This window comes from Giraffa tippelskirchi, chromosome 6 (genome assembly GCF_054371585.1).
Source record: "Giraffa tippelskirchi isolate mGirTip1 chromosome 6, T2T-mGirTip1v1.2.pri, whole genome shotgun sequence".
In the NCBI taxonomy this organism is placed as follows: Eukaryota; Metazoa; Chordata; class Mammalia; order Artiodactyla; family Giraffidae; genus Giraffa; species Giraffa tippelskirchi.
Window position 1 is genome coordinate 76,195,268 of NC_137280.1, and position 18,884 is coordinate 76,214,151.

Sequence of the window (18,884 nt, forward strand, 5' to 3'; positions counted from 1 at the left end):
GACCCCGGCCAGCATGGTGGACAGAGGGAGTGGTGTGTGCGCCTGAGTCCTCAGAGGCTGAGCCAGGTGGTGGGCCCAGGCCGGGCCTGACCCTGCCATTGGACTTTGTCCCTGTAGGGCTGTCCACCATCCTGCTGGACGCCGTCACTGACAAGGACCCTAGGGTGCAGGAGCAGGTATGTGGCGCCCTGTGCGCCCTCGGAGAGTCACAGCCAGCAGAGGTGCTCAGCGCCTGCCAGGAGCACCTGCGGCTGCATGAAAAGGTATTGCTCCTTGTGGATCGGGTGAGGCCTGTGGGGCGGGACCTGTGGTGAGGGGCGGGGCCTGCAGGGCAGTGGCCCAGGTGGGTCTGAAGTATGCAGCCAGGCTGCTGTGGGTGGAAAGTCGCACGGGCAAGTCCAGGCCCCCTTGAGGCGGCAAGTCCTGCATAGGTGACTCACTCTGTCCTGTGGGTTGGTCCGTTGTGGGGGGACGGGGTGGTCGGCATTGTCGTGTCCGGTTGCCCTTGCTCAGGCCCAGTCCACCGTTCCTCTCACCTACCAGCTAGTGAGAGAGGGCCGCTGGGTCCCCGCGGTAAGCAGAACACGTGCTCACACCTGGGACAGGGCCTCGCCCAGCGGCCCTGGCCTCTGCTCCCTGCCCAACTGCAGACTCCACTGGTCCAGTCCTGCTGAGACAGCACCAAGGGCTGCGCCAGCTCCACCTTTCCTGGTCCCAGCTACAGGGTTCTGTGACACTCCTATCTCCCTGTAGTGGGACATAATTTTCAGTTTCCACAGTGCATGGTTTAGGCTTATTCCTAGGAGTTAGACTTGCAGTCTCAAAAGACCGTCTTTCCTTTTGTTTGACTTTTGGGCTCTCATCTGTCAGCTGCTGTTTCAGGGTTGGACAGCCAAGTCCTGACGGGGCCCCTGGGTTTCTGAGCCAGTTTGATGACCCCTCCTCTCCGGCAGGGCCTCTTCCCGCCCCTACCACCCCCACTACTGTCCCAGTTTAAGGAGACCAGGGCTCATTCCTGAGCTCGAGGAGGAGCCATGAGAGACAAGTGAGTCCCGGTCCTTCCTCCACCATCTCTCTCTGCAGCTAGCGTATCCATACCGGACGATGATCCTAAGGGCCATGGAGATAGTTGTGAGCAATCACATCGGCGAGCTGGACAAGGACATGGCCAGGGCCATCATCCTCCTGGCCTCCAGTGAGATGACCAAAGTGAAGGTATGGGGGATACCTGCCCTGGCCTGGCTGCCTCGGGTCTGGCCCCTTGGTCCTGTGTACTGACTGCCCTTGTGGGGTGGGACAGGCCACCCCGCCATCTCAGATGGAAACTGAAGCGAAAAGCAGTGTTCCCAAGCGCTCAGGGTGAATGTAGGAGCACCAGGGCCCGACTCCAATGTGCAGGGGCTCGGGGCTCAGCCTGGGGCCTTGCCCACAGCAGCCCCAGAGCGTCCTGAATACTGGTGACCTGTCCTCCAATGGAACTGAAGGCAGTGTGTCCAGTTTTCCTCCTGGGTACCTTCGGGGTGGGTGAGGTCTGCCTCCTTTGGTCAGGGTGTCAGTCGAGGTCTTTGGGGACAGGAGCTGGTCTCTGATTGGCAGCAAGCTGCCAGCAGCGTCCTGGTGGCGGTGGGGAGGCGGTTCATCAGCAGTGTGATGGAGGAGCTGCTGAGCAAGTTCCAGCCCAGGCTCCTGCCGCACCCCTGCACCGTGCACACGCTCGCCAGCCTCTCCGTCTCCAATGGTAGGTGGCGGCCCCGCCCCTCTGCTCGCATGTTCAGAGGCTCTTTGGATGGCACCTCGGTTCCTCGGGTCCCAGTTGCTCCACCACATGCCCCAGGCTGTGCAGAGAGAGCTCAAGGTGTGTGGCGGGGTGGGGGTGGCCGTGGGCCTTTGTGACGCGCCCCTTTTTGCAGTGTTTGGCATGGTGCCCTTCCTGACGTCCATCCTCAGCACCATGCTGCCCATGCTGGGCGCAGCCAAGCACGACTCAATGAAAGTGGTGTTCTGCTGTGGTAAGACAGGGCCTCTGCGGGGTGGTGGGTGGATGTGGCCTGCCCACTGTTGGGGGGGGGGGTCTTTGTTTCCAGTGCTCCTTTGTGGGGGCCTGGGGGTCCTTCAGGCTGCAGGGGGAGGGTGGGACGATTAGAGGAAGGGTGATGCAGGTGGGGGCTGAGTGGGTACTGCTGCAGGTAGAGACCTGACCTCTGCTGTCCGGCAGCTTTTCTCTACTGTCCGGCAGCTTTTCTCTGCTGTTGGGACCGCCCCCCCACCAGGACCTTATGCCATACTCCCCTGAGCCCTGGACACTTGATGGGGGGCAGGAGGAGACTGATCAGAGCTCCTACCCACTTCTCTCCCTGCTCGCGTTGGCAGAGTGACATTTCCCTGGGTATCCTGGGAGTGTTCACTCTCCCACTCTCTGTGTGCCATGGGCAGTTCCTCATGGCATGATTCCTGATGCGTAGGAGGGCACTCCTATAGAGGGGAGCAGAGGGTCTTGAAACATTAGGCCTGAGGGAGCCTGGCCTCTTCTAGTGGCCTGCACACAGTTCTTGTCCCTCGTCTTCCTGGTGTCCCTAGCGCCCCCTCCAGTCTCAGGAAAACCGCTGGTACCACTGAGGGGAGGGAGAGGGAACACTTAGGCCCATGAGGCCCCCATGAAGACAGGATCCCCTTTTTTAAATAGTTTATTTTTGGTTGTGGGCTTCCCAGGTGGCACTAGTGGTAAAGAACCCACCTGTCACTGTGGGTTTGATCCCTGGGTTGAGAAAAGTCCCCTGGAGGAGGGTACGGCAACCCACTCCAGCATTCTTGCCTGGAGAATCCCATGGCCAGAGGAGCCTGGTGGGCTACAGTCCATAGAGTCGCAAAAAGTCAGACAGACTGAGCAGCTTAGCACGCATGCACGCATGTTTGGTTTTGCCGGGTCTTTGTTGCTGGCAAGGGCTTCCTCTAGTTGTGCAGAGTAGGGGCTACTCTTTTACGGTGGCTTCTCTTGTTGTCGAACACGGGCTCTGGTCACCCCAGCTTCAGTAGTTGTGGCGCACAGGCTTAGTTCCCCCGAGGCATGTGGGGTCTTCCTGGACCAGGGAGCAAACCCATGTCCCCTGCATTGGAACACAGATTCTTAACCACTGGAGCACCAGGGAAGCCCTAAGGACCCTTTTTAATCTGCAGCCCAGGCTGTTAGAGGTCCTGGGCTTCCACCCCAGTGGCCAGGCTAGAGGGACGTGGTTAGGCTGTGGCCATACCGAGGCAAGGGTTGGGAGGCTGGTAGCCAAGCAGAGAGTTGGTGCTTACAGAGGTGTCCCAGTGAAGCTGCCTGTTCTGTGCAAACCAGGGGACTTTCCTATGCGGGGCCTAGGGCTTTGGGCTGCAGCCCATCTGTTCACGGTGGCTTTGGGTTCAGGTTCCCCAGCTCTCAGGGACTCTAGGAAGAGCTCTAGCCCCTCAGAGCCCCTGCGTTCCCGTTCTCTCTGTTCCACACCTTCCTCTTGAGGGCCCCTCCCACATGCGGATGATAACAGGCTGTTGGGCTGAAACCCTCTTTGACCTGGTTTCTGCTGAAAAGGGAACTTGTGACAGGATCCCTGAGCAGTTGGGTGGGAATCACTGCTGAGCTTGGAGTGCAAGAGCAGGACACAGAGAGGACCGAGGCAGAGCTGAGGGGTGGGGTGGCGAAGAGCACCAAGGACAGTATACATCCCAGTTGGGGGGACACAGAAGGGACTGGGGAGAGCTGTGGGGGCTGGGGGAAAAGAGCTCCAAGGACAGCACTCATCCCGGCTGGGAGGGAGAAGGAGAGCCTGTGTTGGAGCTGAGGGCTGGTCCCTGGCCCGGCAGCTGCCCTGGGAGGTGCTAGCATCGCCCTAGGACTTGCAGAGCCCTGTGCAGGAGGCCCTGCCCCTCACAGGCTGCAGGCCTGCAGTGCTCACCTGGCTGCCATGTCATGTGTGAAGGGCTGGGTGGGCCAGCAGACACTGCCTGCAGCCACCGGCTGGCTGAGGTGTGTGCTCCTTGCCACAGACAGCACTCCAGGTCTGCAGTTGAGGGAAGCATGGTCCTGCCCATGGAGTGGCCTCAGTCAGGCCAGGAGGGTCCACATCAGCCCATCAGCGGCCTGGTTGGGCCACAAGAAGACTGGGACCTCTTGTCTTTCCAGGCAGTCTCCGATTCTGGGCAGATTGTGTTCACTGTGCAGGAAGGTGACACAAGTGGGCCACCAGGCCAAGAACAGGAGCATGTGTGACTCAGAGGTTCTTGTCCAGCTTGCAGGATGCTGCAGCCAGGCAGGGGGAGGGCGGGGAGGAGGACCCCAGAGGTCGGTGGACAGGGCCCAGACAACAGGTGCTCAGCTGGCCTGGACACACTGCCAACGCTGGCGGGCAACCACAGCTCACCACCCACCAGGAAAGTCTGATGAGAGAGGCAGCAGCAAAGTAAACAGAAAGGGAGACTAGGGGAAGCAGACAGTTGAGGGAGGAGAAAACAAGCAGGAGAGGAAATCTGGTTGATATTTCATTGAGACGCGAGAAGATGCATTCATGAAACAGAATCACATTGCTGTGAAGAAGCTATGTTTGGACGATGTGATAAAGCTCTTGGGAATTAGCAACATGATGAAAATAGAAGGTAGAAATGAAAGTGTTGAGGAAATCCTCTAGACAATGGAGCCAAAATGCAAGTATGTGGAAAACAGAAGGGAAAGAAAAGACTTAGCAAGTGAAGCCATGAAGCCAGTCTTTGATAATCCCCCTGGATAGAAGGAATGGGGAAAGCAGAGGGGGCATCGTGGGAGCTGTCCCAGGTGGAGAGGCCCTCCGCGCACCCGCTTCAGGAAGCTTCTGCGGGGCAGGTGGTCCAGGAGAAGGCCGAGGGCTTGCCTTCTGCTTGAGGGAGAGTGCTAGAAAGCTCTAGCAGAAGACACCCCTGAGAATCAGCACCCTGCCCCGAGGCTCGCTGAGCAGGAAGGTGTAGAGACGTCCTTTGAGAAGCCAGGATCCGGAAGGGTGTGGCCCGTGTGGTGAGGCCGGGGGGCCTCAGGATGTGTGGCAAGAGGTGTGGAGGTTGCTGTTGTGAATTGGGCCTGGAGAAAAAGGGAACTCAAACCCCAGACGGTCCTTATCTCAGAACACAGCTGCTCATGGAGGGAGTGGTGGGCTCTGAGCCACGTGGGTCTGGAGGAGTGGACAGAACCGGCTGGCCCTGGCCTGGGGTGCATGAGGAACACTGCACACGTTGTGTGTGGAGAGAGGCCCAAACCCGGTGTTTGCTCTGGAATAAGGAAAGTCAGGCTGGGGGAGGGGCCTGAGTGGCTCGTTTACCTGAGGCACGTGTGTCCTTGATTAAAAGCTCAAACCTGGTAAGAAACTCGGGGTGGGTTTCTACTTCTGGCCACGTAATGTCCTGTTATCCTGAAAGCCGTTCCCATAGAGGGTACCTCGAAGCCCTGGTCAGCTTGACCAGCAGCCTGATTGAACAACTCAAGGAGCAAGAGTAGGGTGATGCGGGGCTCGGGGTGGCAGGCAGGGACCAGGGCTTACCTCAGCAGTCCCCCCCAAAGGCATCCTCAGTGGGAGGACAGCCAGACGCTGTGGGCTCCGGGAAGTCGTATATGTTCTCTCTTGAGTGCTTGTGACCATGGCTGCCTTCCTGTAGGCGGAGGGTTGGGCTACAAAGCCCAAGCTGAGAAATTAGCCTTGCAAGTGGTCCAAGTCAGAGGTCATGAGCTGGAGCACGTGATCCTGTCAGTCAAGATCCTGGGGGTGGGCTCTGGCTTTGAGGCCCATCCGTGAGCAGACACCCCTGCCAGCCATCTGGATCTTATCTCCTCCACTCCCCAGGCCTCAGTGGGGCTGTGTGGCCAGGTCCTGGCCTCTAACTCTTTATGGTCCCATCATCTCCTTTGACCCATAGTCCAGGCCCTGCTGACCACTCAGGTCTGCACCAAAGTGGGTCCCCTGGCTTCCCTGCCTGGGTATCCACGGCACCATCCCTTGCACAGACACAACCCCCCCCCAAGGCTGGTGCTCCCCACCTTCAGCATCGCACCCCCACCTAGCCTCACACATCTGGGTCTTCCTGCACATGTCCTGGGGGTCCCACACCATCTTGGACAGCAGCCCTTGAAAGCATGTGGCAGGTGTGTCCGTGAGGGGAGAGGTGGGCACCGCAGAGCAGGCAGACGTGGTGGCCTAGGGGCATTTGGGGGAGGTTGGTCATGTACTGGTGTCCACTGTGACTCAGGGCCACAAATCAGGGGGTTAAGACCACAGGGCTGTCTTCTACAGCTTAGAAGGCCAGTGTCTGAGAGCAGGCTATTGGCAGGGCCGCACACCTTCTGTGACTCTGGACAGAGTCCTTCCAGGCTCCCCTGGTGTCTGGAAGTGCCCGTCGATCTGGGCATCTGGGCTTGAGGCTGCATCACTGCAGCATCTGCCTCCGTCATCACTATGTCTGTCTCTCTTCTTACGAGGACAGGGTCCTGGTGGGTTTAGGGCCCACCCCACCCCACCCCACCCCACCCCACCCCACTGTGACCCCACCCCACCCCACTGTGACCTCGTCTTAACTTAGTGCATCTGCAGAGACTGAATTTCTAGAAAAGTCATGTTCTGAGTTCTGGGAAGGACGAAAGTCAGGGGACCCTTCATCATGCCCCACCCTGTAGTCCTGAGCCTGGCTGGGGTGCTCAGGAGGGTGTCTTGCAGGCGGGCATGGGATGTTAGAGGGGCTGCGTGAGAGCCAGCATGACCATGCCTGCCGCCTCACCGCTGGGGTCGCCACAGCTCTGCAGCGCTTCAGTGAGAGCACCCTGGAGTACCTGGCCAACCTGGACCAAGCCCCAGACCCCACGGTCAGAAAGGACGCCTTCGCCTCAGACATCTTTGGTGCTTACGACATCCTTTTCCACCAGTGGCTGCAGAGCCGGGAAGCGAAGGTACGCTCTGTGGGTGGGGACTGGTGGCTGCACCTGCTGGCCACCCTCTCCCTCCCCAGTCTGGAGGTTCTGCTGTAGACCCCTGGGCCCTTCTGCCATCCCACAGGATCATGGTAGAGATTTGTGTCCACCTGCCCATGCCGAGCCTTGTGTTGTGGGGTCTCCCCTGCAGGTCCTCGCAGCGATGGGCTGCTTTGCTGAGGCCCTACCCCCACCTTGGGGCCTCCACCCAGCAGGGAGGGGCCTGACTGCTGACTTTTCCCTGGGCCCACTCCCTCCGCCTTGTAGGAGCCTCTGCTCTAGGTCCGTGGTGGAGAACTCTTTGCACTTGTCCCCCCACTGCTGACCGGTGTCCCTGCCCCCTCCAGCTCCGGCTCGCAGTGGTGGAGGCCCTGGGGCCCATGAGCCACCTGCTCCCCAGCGAGAAGCTGGAGGAGCAGCTCCCTAAGCTGCTGCCTGGCGTGCTCGCCCTCTACAAGAAGCACGCCGAGACCGTCCACGTGTCCAAGGTGCGCACAGTTCGGCTGCAGGCCTCAGTGGGTGAGGCCCTGGTGGGCTGTCGGCCTCAGTGAGGGCCGCGGGCGGAGCTGGAGAGCCAGGCCTGCCGGCCTCACAGGGACCCTTCCTGGCACCGCCCCCTCCTCACTCCAGCCCCAGGGTGGTGTTCTGCTGGGAGGCTGGTGGGGTGGGGCTGGAGGGCAAGGAGGTTCTGACGGGCCGCTCCTCCCTGCAGAGCCTCGGCCAGATCCTGGAGGCAGCTGTGAGCGTGGGCAGCCGCACGCTGGACGTCCAGCTCGACTCTCTCCTGGCCGCTCTGCACGCTCAGGTGGGCCGGCAGAGGGGGTTGTGAGCAGGCTGGGGCCAGGCGCTGTGGTCCTGCTGTGGGAGTGCCTGCTGGGGGGCCCAGGGAGCAAGACTCAGGGCGGGGGTCCAGCCAGGTGGACTCCTGCGGGCTTCCCAAGTCGTCTAGGTGCAGCCCTTGGGGGTACACTGACTCAGGCAGTGGGGCACGGGACAGCCCCACGCGCGGGGGAAGGAGGGGAGGAGGTGGCCGGCAGGGCAGGGGGAGCGTCTGTGCTGGCTGTGGGTCCCGAGGGTCAGGGCTCAGGTGGAGCAAAGGAGCTGCCTCCGCAGCTGAGGCTGGCAAGGGGAGGGCCTGAAGGATCTGCTGGAGAAAGGGCTTCGGGGGCTCCTCAGCCGTAATGAGCATGAAAAACTATGAAGTGGATGGATGCCTAGAAAAATCTTTAAAAAGTCAAAATTGGTAGAAGAGAAATAGAAAATTTGACTAAAGCAGTGAAGAAATGGAGACAGCATTCTAGGCCCTTCCTTTCTGAAAGCACGCCCGGGACCCAGTGGTGTTCAGGTTGCCTCTTCGAGACTTCTGAGGGATAGCTCATCCCCACCTCACACAGGTGGGCTTGGAAATAAGACAAGGAGCTGGAGCTGCCTGACAGGTTCTGTGGGACTGGTTTTGACTCCAAGTCAGGACCACATAGGAAAATCTGGGCGCATGCAGGTGAGCTGACATGATGGTATGCACGGAGGAGACTTGGCTGCCCACACCGTACTCGCCGCACATGGGGCCCAGCGGGAGGGGCTGTGGGAAGGTTCTCTCTGATCTCAGCGATGCAGAAAAAGCTTTTGAAGAAGTTCAGCACCTATTTGTCATTGAAACTCTTAGCAACCAGGATGGGAAAGGAACTTCTCTCACTTGGTAAATTTTAAATACCCGATCCATCAGCATGCATCATACATGTGATGGATACAGCTTGCATCACGATGGATGGGAGCCAACCACCTCCCCTTACCGTCCAGAGCAGGAAGGGGCCCCACTCGTGTGTCAGCAGGGCCTGGGGTAAATCCTGTGAGGAGAGAAGCAGAAGGGAAGGATCCAGGGCGGACCTGTGGTTTGCCTTCGCCTGGCCGCCTGCCTACCCTCCATCCTGGCGGACTGCTGCTACCCATGCGCAGCGAGGCTCCCCAGGCCTGACAGTGGGGTTGCCTTGTGCTGGCCCCCGCTGTGTCTGCTCCCAGCAGATACTTGTTCTGGATGGTTGATGCACTCATCTAGAAGTTTATTCGTACAAGAACTGAATCTGGTTACAAGTCCTAGAACTCTGTTCAGCAAGGCTGCCAGTTACAAGACCAACCTGTAAAAATCAAGAGTATTTTCCCCCATCAGTGGTGACCAGCTAGAAAGTACAAAAAAAAAAAAAGGTGTTTACAATAGCAACAGAAACTTAATTGTAAAGTATCTGGGAATTAACCTAGCGAAGAATGCCTAAGATCTCTGTGGAGAAAAAGTTTACAACTTGGGAAAAAGTGAGGAAAAAATGAGAGATGGAGTATTATTTACTTAATACAAAGTGATGGCCTGAAACTAAAAGCAGTGTGATCTGTGGGGTGGGGGTGGTGTTTAAAAGGGGAATATTTGTGGAAAAGCTGAGAAGCTAGGAAAGTGGGATGTTTCCTTTTCTTAGTGCTTTCCATTCACGGCTTTTGTTTTTCTGTTGATTTTAGGGTTTGTTTTTTTTTTTTCCATATTGGTCTGTAGCAGTTATTTATAGTCTTGTGTCATGTATGTGGAGAAGGCAATGGCACCCCACTCCAGTACTCTTGCCTGGAAAATCCCATGGATGGAGGAGCCTGGTAGGCCACAGTCCGTGGGGTCGCTAAGAGTCGGACACGACTGAGCGACTTCACTTTCACTTTTCCCTTTCTTGCACTGGAGAAGGAAATGGCAACCCACTCCAGTATTCTTGCCTGGAGAATCCCAGGGACGGCGGAGCCTGGTGGGCTGCCGTCTATGGGGTCGCACAGAGTTGGACACGACTGAAGCGACTTAGCAGCAGCAGCAGTCATGTATGTAGATATTTGTTTCTGCTTTGTTGTTATCTGTGGCTCTGTTTATGATATTTTTTGCCATGGAACATTATTTAATTTTTTAAAGCCATCATTTGTCTTTCTTTATACAGTCCAGGTTTTGCTGTACTTAGAAAAGGATTTCCAATTCTGCAGTGAGTTTTTAGGTTCTCTCATTTGCCCTATACTGTTTAATCGTCTGGAGTGTATTTTAGAGAAAGAGTGAAAAGCTAGTTTTATCTTTTCTCCAGGTGACTGCCCTCGTCACTAGTTATCTCTCTGATCTGTCACCTTTTAACCGATCATTGCAAACTTTAGTGCCTGGACTCAGCAGTGGTTTACGCTCCAGTCATCACAGAGTTCTGAGCACCTCACGCATCTTCTGCAGGCTCCCTGGGATGGGGCAGAGTGTCTGCTTCCAAGCTGCTCCCTCGCTGGACCCCGGCCCTGGTGGGAGGCGCTCCGTGGGTCGCTGAGTGACCCCGGGAGCGGGCAGCAGGGCCCTGGGCCCTGGAGCCAGCCCAGCGGCCCTGCCCACACCTGCTCCACCCGCTCCAGTCCCCTGGGAGCTGGCAGGGCCAGGCTGGGGTGGTGCCCGTGGTCCCTGCACCGCGGCTCCCTCCTGGTTGGGAGGCTGGGCTCTCCCAAAGGGTCCCCTCAGAGCCCTTTGCCCAGAGGCCCTGCAGGTCCTTTGTTGTAAGCTTGGGGGCTGAGTGGGGATGGGGGCGCCACCCAAAGCTCAGCCCCAGAATGTTACACACAGAGGTGCAGTGGGGCCCAGGGGTGCAGCCGCCTGCAGCCTCTGCCTGCACTCCCGCCAGGGCAGCTCCCTTTCTGTCTCAGTTTGGTCAAACAGACTCCAGTGCTTTTTGTGCTCACGTATCCTGCCCGAGAAAGTGGGCAGCTGTCTCCTTTCTCATCAGGAAGTGTCACTGGGGAGTTTGTTCTCCTGGCTGCTGGTGGGTAGGGTGGAGTGTAGGAGGAGGGCCAGCTATGTGTCCTGCGTCTCCCCCCACCCCGACCGCAGGGCCTGAGAGCATGTCTGGGCACAGGCAGGGGTTCCTATACCCAGGTGAGCGCGCCTGAGGGGCCTGCAGCCTCCTGGAAGCTTGAGACGTCCCTCTCCAGCCCCTCCAGTCGGTGACCGTGTCTCTGTCCCGGACAGATCTGTGTGCCCGTGGAGTCGTCCAGCCCGCTGGTGATGAGCAACCAGAAGGAGGTGCTGCGCTGCTTCACCGTGCTGGGTATGCGGGCGGAGCCCTTGGTCTCGTCGGGGGGCTCACCACCCTGAGCGTCTGTCCTCCCCACTGGGCCTGGGGGGTGCAGGCAGCCAGCAGGGAGCAAGACAGTCTTGATGAGCACTTCCCCACAGCCTGCTGCTCGCCGGACCGCCTGCTGGCCTTCCTGCTGCCCAAGCTGGACACCAGCAACGAGAGGACCCGTGTGGGCACCCTGCAGGTCCTGAGGCACGTCATCAATGCGGCGGGTGAGTACCTTGTGGAACGGAAATGGGATAGGCCCGCCTTGTCCATCTTCAGGATGAAAAGGAGAGTTTCGCTTTGAGTTCTTTAAATACTTTCCCCAACTTTCTATTTCGCAAAATTCCCTACTTTTTGAAGAGTTGCAGCAGTGGTGCTCACCTGCCTGCCAGCAAGTTGTCCGTCACTGATGTTTGCCCTCAGCAGGGGCTGTAGATGGCGGGTCATGGCGCCTCGGTGTTGGGGGGCTGGTGGCTGAGTCCTGCCGACCCCCCGCACCTGCAGCCATCCACGGCGGGTGCCCCTCATTGTGGAGGTCTGGCTACGGGCACAGCTCGCTCCACTGTCTCTTAGATGTGGACCTTTGGGAGGAGTGGAGACCATTTCTGTAGAAAGTCCCTGGTTTCTATGTGTCTGAAGATTTCCTCACAACTGGATAGGAGAGTTCAGGTTTCTTGCTTTTAAACAGTTTTAATCAGCAATAAGCCTGAATGGTTTTCACACCTGAGTGTGTGTGTGTGTGTGTGTGTGTGTGTGTGTGTGTGAGTGAGTCTTGGTTGCTAAACAGTGGCCGTGGCCACATCAGGCCTTCAGGTTGGAGCCAGGAGCAGGGAGTAGTGCTAAGATCCTGATGATCCTGGAGGCGCCCTCAACCCCACACTTGAACCTGGGACCCTGACTCAGCTCTGCTGCCCGGAACTTCCAACCTCCTCGCTTCTTAATTGGATAAAATAATGTCATTTTCTGAAAAAAGTCATTTTTTCCTCGGAGAGAGATGGGTAGGCCTGTGGTTAGGTGGCCTTCTCCCCCCTACGCAGAGGGCCACACTGAAGCCAGAGCCCCGCAACACAGGCTTGGCCCGCATCGTGGTGGAAGGGCTGCCCGGCCTCTGCCCATTGGTAGGCAGACTGAGTCCCCTGTTGCTTTCTTGCAGCTGCTCAAATGGAAGTTAAGAAGCCCTTCATTCTCTCCTCCATGAAGCTCCCTCTTCTGGACACCAGCCACAAGGTGGGTCAGTGGGCAGCTTAGTGCAGCCCTGCACAGCTGCAGGCGGTACGGCTACCACTGACAAGGCAGCTGCGGCCTCAGCACACCAGGCCTTGGCGGGCACATGCAGGCCTGGGTGTGCTGAGCTGCGTGTCTGGGCCCCTGGCTTCCTCCTGATGCGTTAACCAGGCGTGAAGTTAGAAAGCAGTTCTCAAGACCACCCTGGGGCTTGATCATTCTCTAGAAGAACCCCCAGAACTCAAGAGCCATTACACCAAAAAGACCTAGGCGAGCGTCAGCCACAGATGCCCATGGGGCGGCCTGGGCTCTAACTCGGAGCCCCTGTCCTGGCCCTGTGGAGCCGTGGGCAGCACCGTGCTGGCTCACATGGGTCTCTGTCAGGCCTCCGTCATGCAGCTGTCGGCATCCAGCCCTTTGGGTGGCCTGATGCCCCACCCAGGTCACATGGCTACACGACTTGGTGCAGCGGAAGCCTCAGGGAACAGGACCCTGAACTCCAGCAGGATATCCACAGCTTGGTGGTGACCCCAGAGCCGAGTGCGGGGCTGGCTCTCCCTGCTCTGACTCAGCGGCAGCGGGTCCCCTTCCTGGGGCTGCCCCAGCCTTTGTGCCCATCCTGCACCCCGTTCTTGGGGACTGTCTGTGAGAGTCGCAGAAGCTACTGGAATGGAGCCCCGACCACCAAGGCTGTGTCTGTTTCAGGGCCCCTATGCCACCCTCGGGGCCAGCGCCTGCCACCCGCAGTGTCGGTGGCCAGAAGCACCCAGCCCAGGGGCCCTCAAGCTGCCACATGGCTCAGTCCCTCCAGACCCATCAGCCCGTAGTCACTCGGGACACACGTGTGACCTGGGATCTGGGGAGGAGAGGTGTGACCAGGACAGGGGGAGGGTCCCAGAGAGGGATACTGGGCTGGGGTCTGGATGGAGCGAGGGAGGCAGTGACCCCGAGCAGCCAGAGAAGCAGCGAGGCCAGCACCTGGGGGGCTGGGGGCTGGGGGGGCTGGCGGAGGAGGGAAGGAGGCCTCGCCTGGGGATGTGAGCGTGGCGGCAGGGGCCCTGCACAGTGAGGGGCTGGGGGAAGGCAGGGAGTGCAGGCAGAGGGAGGGCTGAGATGCCCGCCCTTGCTGAGCCGTCGCGCTACGTCCAGCGCTCCCCTGAGGCCCTTCCTGCGCCCCCCGCTCCGGGCAGGTGAAGCGGGCGGTGGTGCAGGTGATCAGCGCCATGGCCCACCACGGCTACCTGGAGCAGCCTGGCGGCGAGGCCATGGTCGAGTACGTCGTGCAGCAGTGCGCGCTGCCCCCCGAGGCCGAGGTAAGGCACGCCATCCCTCTGCCCCTTCATCGGGTGTTGTCTCTTGGACCCGTGCTTTGTCGTCTGACCGCTGAGTGGCGCTCTGGGTGTGTGTGCCAGGCTGCTAGCCGTGTGGCAAGTGTGCATAAAGCACCCGTGAAAGTATCAGTGCAGGTTTCTGGAGGGCGTGCGTTTGTCCCCGTGTAAGCAGCTGCTGTGAGACGCTGGGATGTTTAATTTCGTAAGAAGCTTCCAGATGGTTTTCGAAAGCAGCTGTGCCATCTCGCGGCCCCAGTAGCAGCCCTGTTGGCACGTGGGGTTAGGTCGGTGCTGTGTGTCTCATTTTCCAGCTACTGTGACAGGCTAGCATCATGCCTGTGACCAGTGATATTGGCATCCATGTGTCTACGTGCCTGCTCACAGCTTTTACCTGCTTTGGAGTTGGGCTGTTCCCTTTCTTCTTCTTTAGGACAGAAGTGCTCTTGATATATTTTAGATGCAAGTCCCTTATCAGATTTATGGTTTGTAAATATTTTCTGACAAATCTGTTGGATCATAGGTGTTTATTTTCTTAACATTGTGTTTCAAAAAGCAAAGGTGCTAATATTTTAGAAGTCAACGTTACTGGGTTTTTATTTATAGCTCTTGCTTCAGGTGTTGTAACTAGTAAATCCTTTCTTTACCCAAAGTCAGAAAGGTGTTCCCCCATGTTTGCTTCTAGAAGTTTCACACAAGGTCTGTGATCCATCTTGAGTTAATTTTGTTTAACGTGAGATGTGGGTTCAGGCTCAGTATTTTGCACGTGGATGTCCTGTTGTCCCAGCACCATTCGCTGTAAAGACTCTTCACCCCACGTGGAACAGCTGCCTTTGCCTGGATGTCGAGAACCCAGTGACTTGGATGTTTATAATTTTCTAGGTGATTAGCCTTTTGTGGCTACTGTGGGCTTGTAATTTTATTGCATTGAATCTGGCCAGGTGTAGATTTCTGCTTCTAAGTGTTTCTTGAGATTTTCCTTTTGGACTAATAGACAGGCTTTCAACGTTGTTTGTGTGTATTTGTTATAAAATTTTATGTATATTTTTAGAGTATGCTTTAAAACTTGCTATTCAGGCCCTAAATATCTCTATTTTTTTCTTCTCGACCTTTAATTTCTTGGTGAGAGGTGCCAAATGTCTCCAACAGTTATTGCAGTTTTCCCAGTTTCGCTTGGTTTTCAGTGTTTGCTTTTCGGTATTTCAAAGCATGAATTAAAGACTCAGCATTTAGAGAATAGAGTCCTTTTCTGTCTGGAAGGTTCCAGGGAGCTGGGCTCTGGAGCACTGTCTCCTTGGGTCTGGGAGAAACCACTGGTGCGTGGGGCAGCAGGGCTTGTCTGTGTTCTTGGTGGGGATGGCATTTTCTCAGGCAGTGATCGCATTCCACAAGGACCGAACACCACCTGTGAGGATGCGGTCAGCGGCTCTCAGGAAATGCTCACGGTTTTTCTAGTCTGGACGCTGGACCTCGGCCTAGGGAGCCGGCTTTCTTGGGCAATTTTAGTGGAGAGTGAGTGTCCTGCCAGTGACAGGGGACGGTCCCCTCCTCAGGGGCTGGGCAGGGCCTGTCATACTTCTGTTCAGGCCGTGTCCTCAGGGCCAGAGCCCATGACTGGTGACCTGGAGAGCAGAGTGCACAGCATCCTGCCCTCCCGCCCTCAGCCTCAGAAGCCAGGCGCCGACAGTGAGGCCCTGTCGGCCGACAGCGTGCGGGCCATCAGCGTCAGCACCCTCTACCTGGTCAGCACCACCGTGGACAGGATGGGCGAGGTGAGCACCCTGCCCTGGGGGCCTGCCACCCTGCTCCTGACCCCTTGGTCTGGGAGCAGGTGTGGGGAGGCCCCGGTGTGGGGAGGCTGCGCTGCGGGTCTGGGCTCCTACACACCCTGCACTGCCCCCAGGTCCTCTGGCCATACCTGCTTGAGTTCCTGGTCCCCATGCGCTTCACCGGGGCGCTGAGCCCGCTCTGCAGGAGCCTTGTGCACTTGGCCCAGAAGAGGCAGGAGGCGGGGGCCCATGCCCCCCTCATCCAGTACAACGGCAACGGTGTGCCCCTGCCCCAGCCCAGCCCCACCCCCACCCCCCAGGGGGGCGGCCCTGAGTGCTGTGGTCTGTCTCCCTGCAGTGCGCCTCCCGTCTCCCTACGCCATCACCACCAGACTCCTGGTAAGCAGCCGCTCAGGCCTCAGCGGCTCCACCTCCCAGCCCGGTAGCCTCCGGGCAGCACCCACTCTGAGGGGCATCGGCGGGGAGTGGACGCTCCCCTAGTCCCTGTCGCCCCACCTTGTGCTGTCACTGCCCCGGGAAGGACCATCGGGCACTCTGGGAGGGACTGGGGGAGCTACGTCTCTGGGGCCTCCTTGCCCCCACCTGGGTGTCCATACTCGGCCTCGGGTGGAGCACTGTGGCCCAGGATGCTGGTGGAGACCCTAGTTCTGCCTCCTGCAGGCCGTGTCTTCCAATCCCTATGTGGGGGACGGTCGCGGGGCAGCCTCGCTGCGCCTCCTGAGTGTCTTGCATCGGGACATCCACCCAGCCCTGGGTCAGCGGTGGGCGACCGCCATCCCCCTGCTGCTGGAGCACCTGGATGGTGAGGCCCAGGGGTGGGCACTGCCGCTCCTCCTCTGACCCTGATTGTTGCCCATTGGCATCAAGGCTAACCACTGGAGATCAGGGTTTTAAAAGTTGGAAGAAATCACCTCTGCTGTAGTTCAGGAAAGGGCCTGCAGAGTGGGCTGGAAAGATGCTCCCTGCCTGGTGTCGCCTACGAGCTCACTGGACGTGGGCCCTTTCTTCCTCTATCCTGGAGCCGAAGAGGCCTGGGCCTGGTGGAGGGGACTCTGAGCTCTCCCCTGCTGTCCACCAGGCTGAGTGGGTGACTGGTCATTTCAGAATACAATGAAGAAACCCTGTCACAGAAGGAGTGGGAAGAAAAGCTGCTGATGGTGAGAGAAGAGGAGGAGACGAGAGTTAGCCTGCTTTGGGCACAGGCCCTTTCTGGCTTGAGTGGGAAGGGCTGGGGCAGTGGGTGCTGGAGGCACTGTGCCTCCCAGAGTGGCAGTGCTTGCCGTGACCTGGTGGTGTGGTGGGGAGAGGCGGAGGGACAGGTGGGTGTCTCTGGGTGAGGACTGCATGCTGCGATGGGGTCAGATCATAGGGGCTTCTCTGGCCAGAGAGCCCCCCGTCCTGTCCCCTGCTTGGTTGAGGCCCTCAGTGCCCCGTGTGCTGCACACCTGACTACCCAGAATTTCTGTCTCGGCTTCAAAGTTACCTACGGCCATTCGGAGCTATGGCACAGGACCTGTGGTCACCGCCTGTGGCACCCTGGGCTTTGGGTTCTTCCCTGGTCTGGCCAGTGAGAGGCCGAGCCCGGCCCTTATTGGTAGAGTTCCTGCCCGCAGTTTCTCCGGGACTCCCTGGCTGTCGTGTCTGACAACACCTGGGTCTGCCAGCTGAGCCTGGAAATGTGCAAGCAGCTACCCAACTACAACGGGATGCCCCTGGAGAAGGTGCACGGGGAGGGGGGCCCCAGGAGGAAGGGGGAGGGGGGCCCCAGTTCCCCCAGGAGGAGCTGCAGGAGGACACACCGCCAGCAGTGCTGTGGGCACAGCCCTCGAGCCTGGCCCCTGATTCCGTCTCTTGCTCCCTGACCCTGTCTGGTGGCCGCTGAGGTCCTGGCAGGACCTAGAGCCTAAGGCTGTGTGCTGGCAGCTGGAGACGCAGAACTCCTCACCCACCTGCTGCTCCTCAGACACTGCGCAGAGCGCATCTGGCCCTTGCAGTGGTGTGTCGTGGGGGCATCCCTCCACTGGGGAGCCAGCGCCACCCCTTGTCTGGCTTCTTTGCAGAACTTCCTGTACAAATGTGTCGGGACCACCCTGGGTGCCGCTTCAAGTAAGGAGGTGGTGAGGAAGCACCTGCAGGAGCTGCTGGAGATGGCCAGATACCAGGAGGAGAGGGAGCGTGAGGTGGCTGCCCCTCCAGCGTGTGCGTGCGTGTGCGTGCGCATGTGCACGCGCCTCTCTGGCCCACCTTGCCCAGGTGAGAGTGCCCCTGTGCCTCCCCAGGGCCTTGCCTGTTGCTTTGGGATCTGTGCCATCTCCCACCTGGATGACACCCTGGCCCAGCTGGAAGACTTTGTGAAGTCAGACGTACTCAGAAAATCTGCCGGCATTTTCAACATTTTTAAGGTAGCGAGGTCAGGCTGACAGGCGACAGGGAGGCCTGGGGTGGGCTGGCCCAGGGTTTTGTCTTAGCTGCAGTGCCAGCATGCTGAGGTTCGGGGCGGGGGGGCAGACGGCGTTGGTCCTGGAGCCGCCTGGGCTTGGTGCCCTGCAGGCCGGGGGTGGGGCAGGGAGCTGGCCTCCAGCCTCTGCTTCCTCATGGGTGGGGCTGGTGCTTGTGGGCTCCCTCCCAGATTGGGGTGGGGGGCAACGAACCGGCTCTGGGCAGCAGGGTGGGAGCAGCCCCTTCCTGTCCCACTGCTGGTTTGTGTGTCGTCTGCCCCCTGGTGGCCGGTGGAGGCTGCAGGTGGGCTGAAGCCGGTGAGGGGGGGAGCACCTGAGCTGTCTGCTCCTCCCTAGCCATCTCCCTGGACCAGGGTTACCAGTGACGGGGTCTCGGGCTGGTGTAGCATCAACAGGCCCCTAGGACAGAGGGGCCCTGGGCAGCCACCCAAGCGAAGATGGGGACCCCACCCGGCCCTCTGGTTGCTCTCAGCCTCCAGCCCCTCCTCCTGCTTGCCCCTCCAGCCGTGGTCCCCACCCCCGCATCCTTTCCCCTCTGACCCTTGGTCCCCAACTGGCCCCAGACGTGGGGTCTCCTTGGTCAAGTGGCGTCTTCCTCCATGCCGGCTCTGCCGTTCTTTCGCACCTGGGGTCGGAGGGTGTGGCTCCTGCTGGGGGAGTGATTGTCACAGAGCTCTGGCCTCTCAGGATCGGAGCGAGAGCGAGGCTGACAAGGTGAGGAGTGCACTGATCCTGTGCTACGGGCATGTGGCGGCCCGGGCCCCACGCGAGCTGCTGCTGGCCAGGGTGGAGGTGGACGTGTTCCGGAACATGTCTCAGTGCTTCAGCACCAAGGTGGGCGTCTGAGTGTCTCAGAGGCTCGGGGCGGGGCGCTGCCTCAGGAGCCTCTCATGTAACTTGTCTCACTTCTGTCATCCAGGTTCTGGGGATAAAGGTAGAGACCAAGGTACAGTGTGCGGGGCCTGAGCTCTCCTCCGTCTGGGCTGGCCGGGCGGCAGCGAGGCACTCCCAGGCGTCCTGGT

The 18,884-nt window shown here is 59.0% G+C and overlaps 1 protein-coding gene and 1 long non-coding RNA gene across 51 annotated transcripts in view; one reads left to right on the forward strand and one right to left on the reverse strand.

Moving 5' to 3' along the window:
- Positions 1 to 18,884, forward strand: part of MROH1 (maestro heat like repeat family member 1) — a 51,756-nt gene that overhangs the window by 16,618 nt on the left and 16,254 nt on the right. For 11 of the 50 annotated variants that reach the window (XR_014055889.1, XR_014055890.1, XM_081497215.1 and 8 more), the window contains exons 4-23: positions 118 to 263; positions 1,084 to 1,215; positions 1,576 to 1,738; positions 1,911 to 2,009; positions 6,786 to 6,937; positions 7,306 to 7,446; positions 7,671 to 7,763; positions 10,968 to 11,046; positions 11,175 to 11,288; positions 12,215 to 12,288; positions 13,476 to 13,598; positions 15,278 to 15,385; positions 15,517 to 15,661; positions 15,741 to 15,781; positions 16,064 to 16,205; positions 16,508 to 16,560; positions 17,017 to 17,124; positions 17,464 to 17,805; positions 18,550 to 18,696; positions 18,782 to 18,808. Coding sequence is in view for 43 of the 50 variants with exons in the window: in XM_081497215.1 (XP_081353341.1) it covers positions 118 to 263; positions 1,084 to 1,215; positions 1,576 to 1,738; positions 1,911 to 2,009; positions 6,786 to 6,937; positions 7,306 to 7,446; positions 7,671 to 7,763; positions 10,968 to 11,046; positions 11,175 to 11,288; positions 12,215 to 12,288; positions 13,476 to 13,598; positions 15,278 to 15,385; positions 15,517 to 15,661; positions 15,741 to 15,781; positions 16,064 to 16,205; positions 16,508 to 16,560; positions 17,017 to 17,124; positions 17,464 to 17,805; positions 18,550 to 18,696; positions 18,782 to 18,808 (2,429 nt within the window). In the remaining 7 variants the exon portion in view is untranslated. Of the gene's footprint in view, positions 1 to 117; positions 264 to 1,083; positions 1,216 to 1,575; positions 1,739 to 1,910; positions 2,010 to 6,785; positions 6,938 to 7,305; positions 7,447 to 7,670; positions 7,764 to 10,967; positions 11,047 to 11,174; positions 11,289 to 12,214; positions 12,289 to 13,475; positions 13,599 to 15,277; positions 15,386 to 15,516; positions 15,662 to 15,740; positions 15,782 to 16,063; positions 16,206 to 16,507; positions 16,561 to 17,016; positions 17,125 to 17,463; positions 17,806 to 18,549; positions 18,709 to 18,781; positions 18,809 to 18,884 lie in introns of all 50 variants that reach the window. The other 39 variants (XR_014055891.1, XM_081497227.1, XM_081497228.1 and 36 more) reach the window with 8 other exon arrangements.
- Positions 2,669 to 6,487, reverse strand: LOC145509178 (uncharacterized). The gene is made up of 3 exons (XR_014055900.1): positions 6,335 to 6,487; positions 5,541 to 5,756; positions 2,669 to 3,104 (listed from the first exon to the last, which is right to left on the reverse strand). It is a non-coding gene; the product is annotated as an uncharacterized LOC145509178 (long non-coding RNA).